The sequence below is a fragment of the Candidozyma haemuli genome, assembly GCF_002926055.2.
Source record: "Candidozyma haemuli strain B11899 chromosome Unknown A_2014730914, whole genome shotgun sequence".
Classification (NCBI taxonomy): domain Eukaryota; kingdom Fungi; phylum Ascomycota; class Pichiomycetes; order Serinales; family Metschnikowiaceae; genus Candidozyma; species Candidozyma haemuli.
The window spans coordinates 936,761-952,551 of NW_020289906.1; the positions used below are offsets into that span (position 1 = coordinate 936,761).

Consider the following 15,791-nt stretch of genomic DNA (forward strand, 5'->3'; position numbering starts at 1 on the left):
CACAAAAGCGAGCAGGCCGGGAGTGAAAAAAAAAAAGGACTAGTTGGAAAAAAAAGGTATATTCTGAAAAAAGGTTTTCAAACGAGATCTCGCTTTGAGATCTTACCTGGTATATAAAGTAGGTGTTCCACGACAGGGTCTACTCTTTTGGGAAACCCTGCACTCAAGTAAGGTATTTTGCTGAGATAGGCGTACCGTGTAAGATAAGAGGTTTTTTTTTTTTTTTTTATCAATCGTGGTCTGGAGAAATCTGTATGGGGCTGTGGGGTGCTGAATCTGGTTGATTGTTTTTAACTACTGTACGGCAAAACTCCGGGCTAGGGCCCACGAGTTTGGAATCCTTGTCCCATTTAAGCCCTGAGGCAATTTCGGGAAAAACGCCTTGTGGGCCGATCCGCATTTTCTTTTTGACGTATTATTCTTTATTTACTTCACTCGTCGTCTTCTAGGTCTTCTCCGCTCAACGTGAATGGCTCCGGAAGGGGTGCTTCCGTCATGTTCAATTGCCTCACGGTCTTGATAATTTCCACCTTTTCGTCAGGTTTCGTGTCTTGCAACACGATTATACCGCCAAAGCCACGGTGACGACGAATAGGCACGAAACGGTCGTCTTTGATGAACGACACGTAGTTGACTTGGGCGGGTAAAACACGGGACAAGTTGCTGATTTTGTATGGGGTCTTCAGGTATCTGATCACCACTTGCTCGTTGGCAATGGGCTGTTCTTCCTCCTTCTCGTCGCCCTCTTTCTTTTCATCTTTCTTGTCGGTCTTTTCGTCCTTCACGTCCTTCTTGTCGTCTTTCTTGTCTTCTTTCTTCTCAGCCTTCTTCAGTTCAACCTTTTCGGGCTTAGCCTCCTCCTTCTTGACAGTGACCTTCTCTTCATCGACATCCATGTCGTCAGTCTTTCCTTCTTCCTCTTCCTTCTTGGCCTGCTGTTTCTTAGCTCTGGCTTTAGCCTTTGCTGTCGTTGAAAGCACAGCCGTGGCGACCTTGTCAGGCTGCTTCTCCTTTGCCTCCTCGATCTTTGGTGGATATTGGAAGTAATCTGGAGAGCTGTGAACATTCAACTCAAATTGTGGAGCCTTCAAATCTTCCTTGACACCGATGATGGCCGTAGGGGCGAATGAAAGTGACAAGAAGTGTGCCAATGGGAACCAGTACCAAGACTGAACGAACACCGCGAGACCAACAATGGCCTTGACATTCAATGTGTTGGTGTTACCGTTTTCTAAGTTGATGGTGACATTTCTTCCACCAGCATCGATGATACCTTGAGCGGTGGCAGCACCAAACTTGGCCAAAGCATCTTCGTGCTTGTTCTTAACAGTATCAGCATACAAGTTAGTGAACTCCTTAACCTTTGGATAGAGGTTTTCGTTCTGTTGAATCAAGATCATAGCAGAGGCTTGCAATGCACCTTGTCTGACAAAGTCGACTGCATCTCTAGTCAATGGTTCCAAAACTTCGATGGCTGCTGGCAAAGCTCTACCGGCACAAGAAATACCCAAAGCCATGGCAGTACCGTAACGAACGTGTGGGTTATGGGACTGAGATAATAAGTCGACAATTTGAGGAGCAGCATGATAATCACGGACAAGCAAGAAGCCCAAACTCATAACAGAGGCTCTTCTGACATCATCAGATGGGTCAGAGACAGCAAAATGCAAAAGTTTCTTGATGGCACCGTTGTTACCAGTACCCGCGTATGCTAAGGCAATAGTGAAAGCACCTCCATATCTTAAGATTGGGCTCTCCTGATCGAGAAGCTTATCTATTATAGGTAATGCCTTATCTTCCTGGCCGTAGTTCAACAAAGCAATACCAATGGCCAATCCACGAATAATGTTTTCGTGTTGAGTTTCTTGAGCATAAGTGAACATGTCATTGATGGCTTCCTCATTGCCAGATCCCAACATAACCAATCCCATTGCGAGACCGGCAGCTTGGCCTGAAACTGCTGAGTCAGAATACAAAACGACCTTCAAAGCTTCATAAAGACTTTCACTGTTGGTTGCCATTCCAGCAACACCACTTCCGAGACAAGCACCGTGCAACATCACATCAGTATCATGGCTGCCTGCAGCATTGCCTTGTTCGTCGATGAACAGCTTCAAGTAGTCAATTGTTTCCCTACCATGGCCGGCAAAGATCAAACCCAAGGCGAACAAGGAACCACCCTTTGTGTGAGAAGCACCATTCGAGCCAGGCAAGTAAGGCTTCAAGATATTACGGCCTTGAGAAAGGTTACCCTTGTGGATAACACCGAGGGCAGCAGTGGCGGAGAACTTCGACCAGTTAGTGGCCTTACCAAGCCATTCCAAGTTTCTTCTAAAGAAAGAGTCATCAGTAGTACCCATGTGGAAGAAAGCATTGGCGAAAGTCACTGCGGAATGGAAGATAGAGTTTCTGCCTTCCAAAAGATTTTTGGTCTTGTTCAAGATAGTAAGGTCGATATTCTTGTTCTTGTACAAGAAGGTGATATCTAAGTCACATGTAGGGACTCCTGAAAGAACATGGAGTAATCTAGCTTGCACGGGCTTAGTAGCATCGAAAGATTCATCTGCAGATAATTCTTTTGCCACAGACTCCACCAATTCTTGAGATGCAGAACTGACCAAGTCAAAAGCTCCTTGGTATGCAATCAATTTCTCGTCCCTGGCAATAAGTTGTTTGAAAACCTGGACGGCCAAGTTGGCATCACCCAATTGGATGATAATCTTGAAAACAGTGAAGAAGTCTTGGTGGCCCTTCAATGACAATAACAAGTCGATCAAGGTGTTCAATAAGTCTACCCTGAAGATACCGTTGGAGACAACAGAATTGGCACAAACCAACACGTAGTTGATCAAAGCCAATCCGTATTCACCATCACGATTAGATTCATCCTTGATGATGTCGTTGATTATGTCTAAACGGAAACTCTCCAAAGCAATTCCCAAGGCGAGTTTCAAGTCGTTTGCTGCGACACACTTGGCCACCATTTTTTCGAAAATCAAAGTAAGCTGGGGGCTGATAGTAGCTTCCTCGCCCAAGTACTTCTTCTGGGACAATTTGGAGTATATGTTGATACATTGGGACACAATAGTTTCGATGTATTGAGACTTCTCTTCAAAGTCAAAGTCATTCTCGGCTCGGAGACCATACTTCACTGAAGCATCGTAATCACCCAAGTTATAGTAGACCTTGGAAATAACGAGAGCAGCCAAAGATCTCTTTTCAAACAGTGGGTCCTCGTAAAGGTCTTCCAATTCCTGGAGGTTGTTGGCGATCTCTGCCCAAAGCTGGTCAACAACTTCATTCAAAGACGATAAAGCATACAGCTTCAACGAAGGGTCCAGCTCTGAAAGCAAAGCCAAGTAAGGCGCAGCTGAGACCAACGCCATTGTATTTTGTATGAAGATGGTTTGGTTTGGTATGGATCGATCAAGTATGGAGATATGTGAGCACTTGAGACTCGGTGGATATCTATCGCCACATTATGCTGCGCACGACCGTCGAACCTTGAAGAACGGGTCAAAGGAGGCCCACCGGTGGCAACAACTGAAAAAAATAAAAATAGCAAATTTAAAGAGGAATAATGAGTTTATGAAAGGAATCGAAATCTTTTGAACTTTTGTTTTTCCGAATCTTAGCCATTAAGTGTCACCAGGGTGTGTTGGTTGACTATGCTAATGGTTGCGAAATGCTCGATGACAAATGTTCCTAGCATTTATCACCAGTTCATGGGCATAAAAGTAGCCAACGACAAATGAAACGGGAAATGATCACTCTTCAGTCTTCAGTCAATTTGCAGTTTTTTATATTGGACCCTATTGGCCATTGAAGTGGTCTTTCTTCACCTAAATCCCTCTTGATATACCAACTCCACCGATTTTCCAAGAATATGCCCTTTTCGACAACCCATAACGAACCAGTAGGCTACTTTTACCGCGAACCACTCCTCGTCCTCTTTTCTTTGCATTATGTCTGCATTTTGCTTGCGCTGCCTGACAATTTGCAACCGTTCCATGCAAAGCGACAATAGGCAATACAATCCATAACGTCTTCTAGTAAACAAGGAATGTCAATTGGCTCGATACGAGACGGAACTCCCTACTTCTCATGAACCAAGAGGTTGATATGATAAGAATGATAAGGCTTGGAAGCGGAGAAGCAATGCTATCCACCAATAGCATCCAAGATTTCAAAGTTACAAGAAATTGCATTTACCAAATTGAATGACCGTGATGGGGAAATCCACGTTCCCATTACTCCTTCTAGCTACTCCTTCTGTATACCTGGTTCCTTATCCGTTTCGGTACTATCAAACCTCAATCCCTATGTATCTCGGCAAAACACAACCCACTCACCATTAAGTCTGCCTAACATGGCATCATCGATACTTCGGAGTAATGCACCATGCTTTCCGTGTTGACTCGGGTATTCCAAATGCACAAGAGCTCACCTGACTCTTCTGCCTGTTGTGCATCTTTACACAAGGTGGAATGGCTGGTGTTACTATATTGAGAAAAAAATAGCTTATCATGTTACATTTGCGTCATCCACGCAAATCTTCCCGAACGGCTGCAAAACAGTGGTGAATATGAAAGTAGAATTTCAAGTTCACTACGTTTCCATGGCAAATCGAAGACTCATGGCAGCTTCACATTTTTGAGACACTTTTTTGGCACCTTTCAGGTAGTATAGTCGCGTCTCCAATCCTTATCAGCTGCCATGCCACAGAGCCACAGTTATCCGCGGCTTATTTAGATCATAAGGGTGATAACTGTGTAAGTTTGTTCTTTTCTTTCTTTCTCTTTTTCATCTTGATCTGTTTCTTTTGAGTAGGAACTGCCTCCATCGCCTCCAGAACTCGCCCAGAATAGCTGTATCTAAGCGTACTGCTACACCGCCATTGTCAATACCACTAACAGAAGCTCGGTTTAACTTGAACACTAGCACTTCTGACCTTAAACACGACTCCAAGCAAATTTGCCAAATTACCCCGACTTGGCCAACCGTTGTTTACTAAACCGGCGCAGTCTATTCTCGTTTACTGGTGGTACTCCTCCGGATAATCTTTACTAGATCCGGCCATACCAGCCTGCCACACTCAAACGCAAAATCTAGACCGACTTCGCCATGACAGTCGTATACTTCGTAACTCGTCAAGAGTACCACGAAATCATCTCCAAGCTGAAGGAAACACTCTCGTTTGTGGCCCATTCAGCCACCTGGTGCCCACCATGCCGTGCGGTCGCCCCATACTACGAGAAATACTCCGAGAATTATCCCAAGGCCCGCTTCTACAAGATCCAAGAAACTGACGAGGTGGATGAAGAGATAGATGCAGTAAACAAAGAAGCCAATATATACTCGTTCCCAACATTCATAGCCTTCAGAGGTGGCCATGAACGGAGCCGTCTTCCCACCGGAAACCCACACTACCTTGAGGAATTCATCAAACGCAACTACCAGCAGTTTGCGTGAATGACGTAATAACCTTTCCAGACCCTCCCGGCACGGTTTTCCGGTATTGTATAGTCTAAATATTGACAACAAACAAGGGATGATATTCCAGTCGCCAAAAATACCCAACTTTCTCTTGGGCTACGCACCCCAGTATTTTGCAACCATGCCCAGTGCGTTCGCCTAATTTCCTGCTTTCTCGCGGCTAAGGAACCACAAAAAGCAACTGGCATCACCGCAAAGCAAGCATAGAGAGAAAAAGTAGGATCAATTTGCCCCGCCTAATGGCCCATTTTCGTCCCTGCATCAGCTCCAGTTTCAGCAGCCAAGGCTGCCAAGACTGGGGGAAATGGCTTCAGCAACCGGAACATGGTTGGGACCTGTGTACGCGGCTGCGAATTTCCACTTTGCCTCAACCTGGAATAAGACAACAACATAACATAGCCCGTGGCGTGAGCCAGGGGGAAGTGGAAAAAGAACATAAATTTAAAGATGAACTTCTCTTTTTCGTATTTCTTAATCTATATGTATACTGGGCTAAATATAATCCTGGGGGCCCCGCGTCGCCCCACCCCCACTGTTTTTCTTGGACTCATTTTCGCAGCCATGAAAGAAAACCTTGTCTACGTCTTCTGGATGCAAACCCTCGCTCATAACTCTTACCTCTCGGAACTACACGTCGCCCCCCATTCTGGATTGTCTTTGTGGATCGGAATTTTTTCTTAGCATGGAGAAATGCATCATCGCTTCTTGTTTGTTCCCCAGCTGCCGTCGCCGTGGCACCTATGCTTTAAAGCGGAGCCATTCTCGGGTGCCGTCATGTTTTGCAGCCATTATAAATATGCCCTGTAGTCTCTCTTAACCTGGCTTTTCTGACTCTGCAATATCCCCAAAATGTCTGCTAACGAACCGACTCTAGAGATATTGGACGCTGAGAAGCCGACAGTAGAGATGCTGTCGTCCTCGCTCTCGCTGAAGAACTCCACCTCGGGCATGGCCTCCGATAGACCAGGTCAGCGTGGTAATGTTCTTGCTCATTTTACTGAAGCTGAAACCATGAAAATGGGAAAAGAGTACGCTGCTAAGTATAACTTGGACCAGGACCTTTTTGCTCGTGCCGCTGCTTTGGCAAGAAACCCTGCTGACTTCAACTCCATGGACTTTCTCACCGAGTATGAGAAGGAACAGTTGACTCTCGAGGTGACCAAAAAATGGCATATTCCACGTAAGTTGGTCCAGGTTATTGCATTGGGTTCTATGGCTGCTGCTGTTCAAGGTATGGACCAGTCTGTCATTAACGGTGCTACCTTGTTTTACCCTGATGCGTTTGGTATCACCGATATGGAGAATGCCGATTTGATGGAGGGTTTGATTAACGGTTCGCCTTACTTGTGTTGTGCTATTGCTTGTTGGACTTCCGACTGGTGGAACAGAGCCATGGGCCGTAAGTGGGTCATTTTCTGGACGTGTCTTATTTCTGCTGTCACTTGTGTTTGGCAAGGTTTTGTCAGTATGCACTGGTACCATTTGTTCATTGCTCGTTTCTGTATGGGTCTTGGTGTTGGTGTCAAATCTGCCACCGTCCCTGCTTACGCTGCTGAAACTACTCCTCACACCATCCGTGGTTCCTTGGTGATGCTTTGGCAGTTCTTCACTGCTGTGGGCATTATGTTTGGTTATGTTGCATCTTTGGCCTTTTACCACGTCCCAGATAAGGGAATTGCTGGTGGCTTGAACTGGAGATTGATGTTGGGCTCGGCTTCGATTCCAGCCTTCATTGTCTTGTTCCAGGTTCCAGGTGTGCCAGAGTCTCCTCGTTGGCTTATGGGTAAGGATAGACACCAAGAGGCTTTTGAAGCTCTTTCTATCTTGAGACGTGATGAGATCGCCGCTGCCAGAGATTGTTTCTACCAGTATGTTTTGTTAAAAGAGGAGGCTGCTTTTAGTGGTATTCCATACTTCAAAAGAATTTGGGAAATGTTCACTGTCAGAAGAAACAGAAACGGTGCCTTGGGTGCTTGGATTGTCATGTTCATGCAACAGTTCTGTGGTATTAACGTCATTGCTTACTACTCGTCTTCCATTTTCATTGAGTCTAACTTGTCTGAAGTCAAGGCTATGGTTGCATCCTGGGGTTTCGGTATGATCAATTTCCTTTTCGCTATCCCAGCTTTCTATACCATCGATACCTTTGGTCGACGTAACTTGTTGCTTTGCACATTCCCTCTAATGGCGATATTCTTGCTTGTGGCGGGTTTCAGTTTCTTGACTCCAGATGAAAATACAGACGGGAAGCTAGCGGGTGTGGCGACGGGTATTTACTTGTTCGCTGCTGTCTACTCTTCTGGTGAGGGCCCGGTGCCTTTCACTTATTCCGCTGAAGCGTTCCCATTGTATATCCGTGATTTGGGTATGGGTTTCGCTACTGCTACATGTTGGTTCTTCAACTTTATCTTAGCATTCACCTGGCCTCGTTTGAGAAACGCCTTCACGGTCACTGGTGCCTTTGGTTTCTACGCAGCATGGAACGTTGTTGGATGGTTCCTTGTGCTTCTTTTCTTGCCAGAAACCAAGGGTCTTACCTTGGAAGAATTAGATGCTGTTTTTGGAGTATCTTTAAGAAAGCACGCCATTTACCGTGCCAGACAGGCTATTTGGTACTTCAGAACCTACATTCTTAGACAAACCCTTGAGCCTTTGCCAGTCTTGTACGAGCACCAGAAGCGTTATTACCAGGAGAAGGGACTTGACCTTGACCCTGAGCTCAGCAAGCAGATCAGTAGAGAGCCCTTCTAAGCTCGCCGGAGTGTGTCTTGTTGTTTTTGTATCTGCCGACGAGTTACGACTATACCAATATTTTAATTCAACGTTTATTATTTCCATCTAAATGTAGTTTTTATTAATTAATGTGAGAAGCTAAGTTGAGTAGGTATTCTATGGTTCATATGATGCTGTTTAGTACAACAAACGAGTAGCAATCTTGTATGGGGTCTGCTCTAGCTGTTCGTACAAGGACTTGATATCCGTTTGGTCGACCTCGGAAATATCAGCCATCAAGTAAGCGACATCACCTCTGGAGTCAGTGAATTGCTTTTCGATATTGTGGTTGGACAAAATGTTGTTGACGGTCTTCAAAACACCTGGAACGTTCTGGTGAATGTACAAGACTCTGACACTGTTCTCCTGGTCCAAATCAAGGTCTCTCAAGGACACCTCTGGGAAGTTCACTGCACCAATGGAGTTACCTTCGTTAATGTACTTTGTCAAGGAAGTAGCAACCTCGACACCAATAGCAGACTGGGCCTCTTCGGTAGAGCCACCAATGTGAGGAGTCAAAATGACGTTTCTCAAGGAGCACAACTCTTCGGCGAAGTTGTTCAACTGGTTAGAGAACAATCCTTCACCATTCTTGGCTGGCTCGTGTGGGTAGACGTCCAAAGCGGCACCAGCGATCTTACCAGCCTTCATGGCCTCAATCAAAGCTGGAATGTCAATGACAGTACCTCTGGAAGCGTTGATGACGTAAGCGCCATCCTTCATTGCAGCGAACTGAGGAGTAGACAACAAGTTCTTGGTCTCAGCAGTTGCAGGAACATGCAAGGTCACGAAGTCAGCTCTCTGCAACAAGTCGTCCAAAGTTTCGACCTGCTTAGAGTTACCCAAGGCCATGATCATAGTGACATCGTAGTAGATAACGTTCATACCCATGGATTCAGCCAAAACAGACAATTGAGAACCAATGTGACCATAACCCACAATACCCAAAGTCTTACCTCTGATTTCCCAACACTTAGCAGAAACCTTGTTCCAAGTACCAGTGTGCATCTCGATCGAACGGTCACCCAATTGTCTGGCCAAGGTGATGATCTCAGCAATGACCAACTCAGCGACAGATCTGGAGTTGGAGAATGGAGAGTTGAAAACAGCAATACCAGCCTTACCAGCGTATTCCAAGTCAACCTGGTTGGTACCGATACAGAAACATCCGATAGTAACCAAGTTCTTGGCATGTTGAAGGATGTTGCTGGTCAACTTGGTCTTCGATCTGATACCAATGGCATGCACATCCTTAATCTTTTCGATCAACTCATCCTCTGGCAAGGAGGTCTTGTAGAACTCAACCTGGTAACCCTGGTTCTTGAAGATGTTGATGGCAGTAGAATTGACATTCTCCAACAACAAGATCTTGATGTCACCAGTGGAAAATGGTTTCAAGGCTTTGGTTGGCTTCAGGTAGATGCCTCCAACCTGACTCAAGTAGGACTGAGTGGGAGAGGTCGAAACGGCATGTGGAGAGCCAGATTCTGAAAGAGACATAGCTCTCTGGAATGAGCCAGCAATATCTTGTGGATTCGACATTTTGTGAAGATTGATTTCTTGGAAAAAAAAAAAGAAGCTTTTTGGAACCTTACTTTTCAAGTACCTTGGAGATTTTCAGAAATGAGTAACCGTTTTTTTTTCCTCTTCCACTACTGTGTCGCTGATTCCCACCACGCACGTGACTTTGCCTAAGTTTTCTCCCTGTCATTTTAACAGTATTAGATGAGTCATGGTCAAAAGCACTACCACTGGCCAGAGAGCCTATTCTTCGTTTCCTTTGAAGTAAATAAGACCTTCAAAATCCTCTTAGCCTTCCCCACCGATCTTGCAGCAGGTGCACATCTCTTATCGATAAGGAAGGGCACGTTGGCCAGAGTCATATTGACTCCGACCACAATACCACGTGTGTACAGGCACCTGCTTTATCAGGCGTCGCACATTTTCGGACTTGTTATTACCGAAACGTTAAACTGAAAAATTATGGGACAAGAGTTTGAAGGATGGTAGAAAATTTGTACAAAGGTGGCATAGGTATGGTTATATTAATTCTGAGAGGTAAAGTAGGCGTAATTGATGTCATGGGTCACTGGCAGAAAAACCCTTGTGAATGTGTTTATAGTGCAAGTTCGGAAGGAGAATGACGCCAATCCGTTCAATTCCATTCCAGTCGCTTAATTAAAGTATCAAAGCCTTCATTTTTGATCTACTTATTTTCTTCAAGTGCTTATCGTGTAAGGTTGTTTTGTATTTGAACAAAAAATTTACTCCACGATATGCACTTTAGACGATAGTGCATTTACAGTTACTCTGCATATTTGCCATTTTGCAACCAAAAAAAGTGTCAATTGGTCGAGTTTTGGTACTTTTGAAAAATCGTAAACATAAAATAAAAATTTTAAAAATGGAAAAGAGTACTCAATAATTAAGAAGAAAGAGACTGGTGATAGTCTGTTAATCACAAATTGAAGAAAATAAGATTTTGAGCTGGGCTTGGTTAAGAAAGTGAGGAATTCTTGTCTTCAGATATAAGGACCTACTTAATGGAATGCCGTCCTAACGTTTTTCTTGCCTCGAGGTAAATAAACGCCTACTATACAATAAGATGACTGGAAGTGTATTTTCTCCAATCTACGTAAAATAGAATTTGGAGGCATGTAACGAAAACCACTACTTGAGGACCTCTATTACGATGAACCCATCTCAGCACCGAAGAAGATTCTTCTTGGTCACAAAACAGCAAGCTAGTATAGTTTAACTGAAATTCTGGTTCCAACCACGAAGTTCCACCATAAGTTGTTCGGCTAACGACGGTTAGTGCTCTTCCGAAGAACCCGAAGCTTTCTTAGCGCACTTCTAAACACGATCAGACCATCCCCACCTTCAGAAGAGAAGAAGTACAAAACAGGCCGTATAAAAAAACCCCCTTATTAAAACACCAATATGGGTTTGCCCTCAAGACTCATCTCTATCTATCAAATCTTACCGGGTAATCCGCAATCCCGGTATCCAGATTAGCGAAACCAAGACCTACAAAATACCCCATACTCTCTTCCCCTCCAAAAACGTTTTCTTGTAAGCTTAAATTTGCCTTACCTAATCCAATCACTCTCTAATGCTTCCCCACAAGTACACCAGCTCATCTCGTCTCGCTAAACCACCCCTCCTCATCGTATCGATACAGGTGTTTGCCCATCGAGTTGAAGATCTTCCCCTCAGCGATAAGAACGAACGTTGACATACCCCCACTTCATCGAAGGAAGAGGATCTGGGTTTTACTTGGCAGAATGTAGTGTTCCAATGGCACCGATAACTAAGCCGTTGCTAATGTACATGTATTTCAGGTTGCAAAATGGAACTTGCCAAATGCGCTAGGCTGACTGTTACTAGAGTCCATCCAGGCACTGCCATTTAAGGTTCTCACCATATCAGCCTCTCATATAACTACACCACCAAAGGCAAACCTGAAACGTCTTGCCCTTTGCTTGCCTCCCCACATTTACAGCAGAAAACTGAAACGCCCAGGATGACGTTCTTAGCCAGCATTTAGCTAGACTTTGGATCCACTAGTCCGATATGAGGAGGTGGAGGAGTTTTTAGTTTGCGGCTCTGTAGAGTTTCGCCAGGGAGTTCCCGGGTCGGAACGTTTTAGGATACTTCTTTTGCCGCACCATGGAAAAACCTTCGCTATAGTCTCTAAAGTATAGTCAAAGGAACCCCAAAGTAACGCTGGAAGCGAGAGATCAAGACAAAAAAGGTAAACTATGCCTCAATAATGACATAGTCTTGGACCAAGGCATCACTAACTTTCGTCACCTTCTTTGCCCAAAGTTCTTCCTGAGGCATCCAAGCTTTCGTTTACGAACTTCCCCACCGGAGTTCTATGCCTCGCGGGTATTTTCTCAAGGGCAGCGTACTTACTTACAAAACTGGAATGAACTGAAAGCTATGCTTGGACGCGACTAAGCGATCGGCCAGACAATAGCATCTCTTCTCTTGAAGGCCCTACATTGCATGGCTACAATGGGCAATTCTCTAGTAAATGTGTGCCTTTTGTCTGGTATTCCTGTGTGGCTAGGTGCGTTTTTGCACCCACCAGTTCCACCACCCACCGGAAAATTGAGGAAATATCAACAGCGGGGGTGGGGCGGCTGCAAACTGGAAAAAAAAAAAAAAAAACCACTTTGCTTAATCCTTCTCCTCTTCGAGATCTCTGGGCAAGGCACTCAGCCTACGAGGATCCCCTCTTATGTTTTCGTAAAGCTAGCAACTCTAATGTATATAAAGTGGAAGGAACATCTGCTTCATTTCGCTCCTCATCATGTCTTTGAAAGATAAATCTGGTGTATTAGTCGAGGAAGCCTCTGCCGGCTCCGATAACGAAAGAAAAGACTATTCTAATGCTTCTTTGGCAAGCGTTGAAGATGACCCGGAAAAAGAGGATTTTTCCGATATTGACGAGAAGAAATTGCTCAGGAAGCTTGACTTTCGTCTTATCCCGCTTTTCACCGTCTTATACTTACTTAGTTTCTTGGATAGAGGCAACATCGGTAATGCTAAAATCGAAGGTCTCCCCGAGGACTTGAACCTTGTGGGCAACCAGTTCAACATGGCGTTATTGATTTTCTTTATCTTTTACGCCGTGTTGGAAATGCCTTCCAATATGATTTTGCATCGTACGAAGCCTCATATCTATATTCCCACCACCATGGTTATCTGGTCTATTGTCATGACCTTGATGGGAACAGTGCAAAACTACGACCAGCTCTTGGCTACCAGAGCGCTTTTGGGTATTTTTGAAGCTCCACTTTTCCCTGGTATTTCGTACCTTTTATCGATGTACTACCTGAAAAAAGAGATTCTTGTTAGACAAGCCGTTTTCTTCAGTGCAGCTACTTTGGCAGGTGCATTTTCTGGTCTTTTGGCTGCCGCTATCGCTCAAATGGACGGTGTCGGAGGATACGAAGGTTGGAGATGGATTTTTATTATCGAGGGTTTGCTTACTTTCGTGGTTGGTGTATTCTCGTACACTTGTTTCCCATCCTACCCTAAGGATTGCAAGTTCCTTACTCCAAAAGAGAGGAGATTTGTCATTCACAAGGTCAAATACTCAACTAACGCTGAGCCAAAGAAGACCGATGGCGAAGAAATGCCACAAGACATTAACAGGGCTGAAGACGATTCTCGTGACAGAAAATACCTCTGGGCAGTTTTGAAGGACTGGCAAGTTTGGCTTCAGCTTTTGGCTTTGTATGGTGTTAATGTGCCACTTTATGCTGTGTCTCTTTTCGGCCCTACTATCATTCATAGTTTGGGTTACAGCACAACTGAATCTCAGCTTTTGGGTGTCCCACCATATGTACTTGCTACCAGTATGTGTGTCTTGCAGTCATGGCTCTCAGCAAGATGGGGTGTTAGAGCACCTTTCTTGATCTTTAACATCCTTTGTATCTGTGTTGGATTTGCTATGTGTTTGGGTGCAGATGCAGTTTCTACTCCAGGAGTTGTCTACGGCGGTATGTATGCCATTTCTTCTGGATGTGCAGCTTACCCTCTTGTGGTTATTTGGCTTTCCAACAATTTATCCGGTTCTTACAAGAGAGCCTTGGGTATGGGTTTACAGATCGGACTTGGAAATCTCAGTGGTGTTTTCGCTTCCAACTTCTACAGAACCCAAGATGCTCCACAGTATAAGCTTGGTCATGGTTTGGGATGTGGTTTTGCCGGAATGGGACTTATCGTTACCGTTATTATTGCTGTCAGTTACCTCGGTATCAACAAGAAGAGAAAGCACGACATTGCCCAAGGAAAATACGATGATGTACCACCAGAGGACCTCATTAAAATGGGAGACAGAAATCCTTACTTTCTTTATCGGTTGTAGCTGGTCTCCGCCGTTAGAAAGTTTTTATACACGAATTAGACTTATTTATGACATTATCTTTGGGAGCTTGTAATACTTCTACTTATATCTATAGAGATAGAGACTGTTTTCTTGATTGATAAGACACTCTTATTAGTAACATTCTTGAAAAAAATCTACCAGCCTTCTGATACACAGCTAGGGGTAGAATACCTACTGAAGCAAGGAGATATTTCTTTAATTAGTAATAATAACTTAAGATCAATAACTTTAGTACTATTGTAATTTCAACATCATGGCACTTAATATAATTCTTGAGAGTTGTCGTACAGTCAGAGTAGACTTCTCGGAAAGACTGGCTAGAGGTCAAATCATCGTGCAAAGTGGCATGTCTTACTATACTAAAAATACAGCAATTGGATTGTTAGGGAATAACGATTTTCTGACAACGGCAATGAAACCAAAGAACACATTGTAACTCTTTCATCGCATGAATGTGGGCACTGGATATCAGGAGGATCTAGGGCATTACCTTGCCCATAGTTGCAGCCAGGGAAGAAACCAGAATCCCTTGGCCTAAGAGTGCGGAAAAACCCAATTTTAAGAGCCTTTTTTTGTTAAAATCCGGCTGAAATCGTTAATTTGGGCACCACAGTTGTCATTCTACAGATAAAAAAAATCCATTAAATCTTAAATTTGTGCCATTTTTATACATTTTGTCGTTCTATGTGATATAATAATACCGTGTTTTTATGGTTTTCAACAAGCCTGGTTAGCTCAATCGGTAGAGCATTTGACTCTTAATCTTCATAAGGTCAATCAAAAGGTTGCGGGTTCGAGCCCCGCATCGGGCTTTCTTTTTGCAAATACTATTAATTTTTCCACTCATTCTCCTTAAAGACGGTCTAATCTTTGATTTCCAAGCTTGTGGCTGCTTTGAGCTTCAAAGTCTGGTCCAAACACCTCTTCGTGGAATGCCATTGTGTGGCTGCGAAATCACAATAGTACCAGCGAAAGGAGGCCCCTCCAGGAGGGGGCACATACCGCAAAGCCACCAGCACCAGAATGAAGCTTGAAACACCAATCATGTCATTGCAATTACTCAGCTGAAACTACCTTTACGTTGTTCTAAGCCTTGAGATGGTTTCTTCTTTTGTGGGTTTTTCCGAGATTCGATGAGCTCGTCAACGTTCCATCACCTTATGAATATAACTGGCGAACAAAACCAAAAACCAATAAAACTAATACCCTCTTCCATAAAACCTCAACCATACCCATTCTAGGCGTTCATGCGCATTGCACTGAGTCCATAACCAGAGAACACCATTCTAGCGTACATACATTACGCTACGTTAAATTGCAAAAAAAAAACAATCCTAAAATAAACTCACCAAAACCAAACCTCTCAATATATCCTAGAAACCCAAAAGCTTAAATAGCATTCATCATTCTTTTCTGGCCCACCCGTAAATGCCTGCCTCTCTACTGAGGTATCGCGGTATGGTGTTATCCACACAGTGGATAGAGCCGCGCTGTAGCCATGGGTCCTTTTAAGGGCTCCTCTGCACTACTGGATCAATCCTGATCTGCCCTGTTAATCCTTACAGAAGCTCCTCTGGGACCATCACCACATACCACAAAAGGCTTCTGGGCCTTTTCA

The 15,791-nt window shown here is 44.2% G+C and overlaps 5 protein-coding genes and 1 non-coding gene across 6 annotated transcripts; 4 read left to right on the forward strand and 2 right to left on the reverse strand. All coding sequences in view use genetic code 12, as the record gives it.

The window, feature by feature from the left end:
* Positions 1-431: 431 nt before the first annotated feature.
* RPN2 (proteasome regulatory particle base subunit) lies at positions 432-3,386 on the reverse strand (the record flags this gene model as incomplete). Its single annotated transcript, XM_025484160.1, has 1 exon — positions 432-3,386. The coding sequence occupies one exon, from the start codon at positions 3,384-3,386 to the stop codon at positions 432-434; it is 2,955 nt and encodes a 984-aa protein (XP_025342375.1).
* A 1,738-nt stretch (positions 3,387-5,124) lies between these two features.
* Positions 5,125-5,472, forward strand: CXQ85_000413 (thioredoxin family protein; the record flags this gene model as incomplete). The annotated part of the gene is made up of 1 exon (XM_025484161.1): positions 5,125-5,472. One exon carries the CDS (start codon positions 5,125-5,127, stop codon positions 5,470-5,472), a length of 348 nt encoding a protein of 115 aa, XP_025342376.1.
* Positions 5,473-6,345: 873 nt separating this feature from the next.
* CXQ85_000414 (sugar porter family MFS transporter) lies at positions 6,346-8,247 on the forward strand (the record flags this gene model as incomplete). Its single annotated transcript, XM_025484162.1, has 1 exon — positions 6,346-8,247. One exon carries the CDS (start codon positions 6,346-6,348, stop codon positions 8,245-8,247), a length of 1,902 nt encoding a protein of 633 aa, XP_025342377.1.
* Positions 8,248-8,406: 159 nt separating this feature from the next.
* SER33 (phosphoglycerate dehydrogenase) lies at positions 8,407-9,810 on the reverse strand (the record flags this gene model as incomplete). The annotated part of the gene is made up of 1 exon (XM_025484163.1): positions 8,407-9,810. The coding sequence occupies one exon, from the start codon at positions 9,808-9,810 to the stop codon at positions 8,407-8,409; it is 1,404 nt and encodes a 467-aa protein (XP_025342378.1).
* Positions 9,811-12,589: 2,779 nt separating this feature from the next.
* Positions 12,590-14,152, forward strand: CXQ85_000416 (uncharacterized protein; the record flags this gene model as incomplete). The annotated part of the gene is made up of 1 exon (XM_025484164.1): positions 12,590-14,152. One exon carries the CDS (start codon positions 12,590-12,592, stop codon positions 14,150-14,152), a length of 1,563 nt encoding a protein of 520 aa, XP_025342379.1.
* A 745-nt stretch (positions 14,153-14,897) lies between these two features.
* On the forward strand, positions 14,898-14,985 carry CXQ85_000417. Its single transcript has one exon. It is a non-coding gene; the product is annotated as a tRNA-Lys (tRNA).
* The last annotated feature ends 806 nt before the right edge of the window (positions 14,986-15,791 follow it).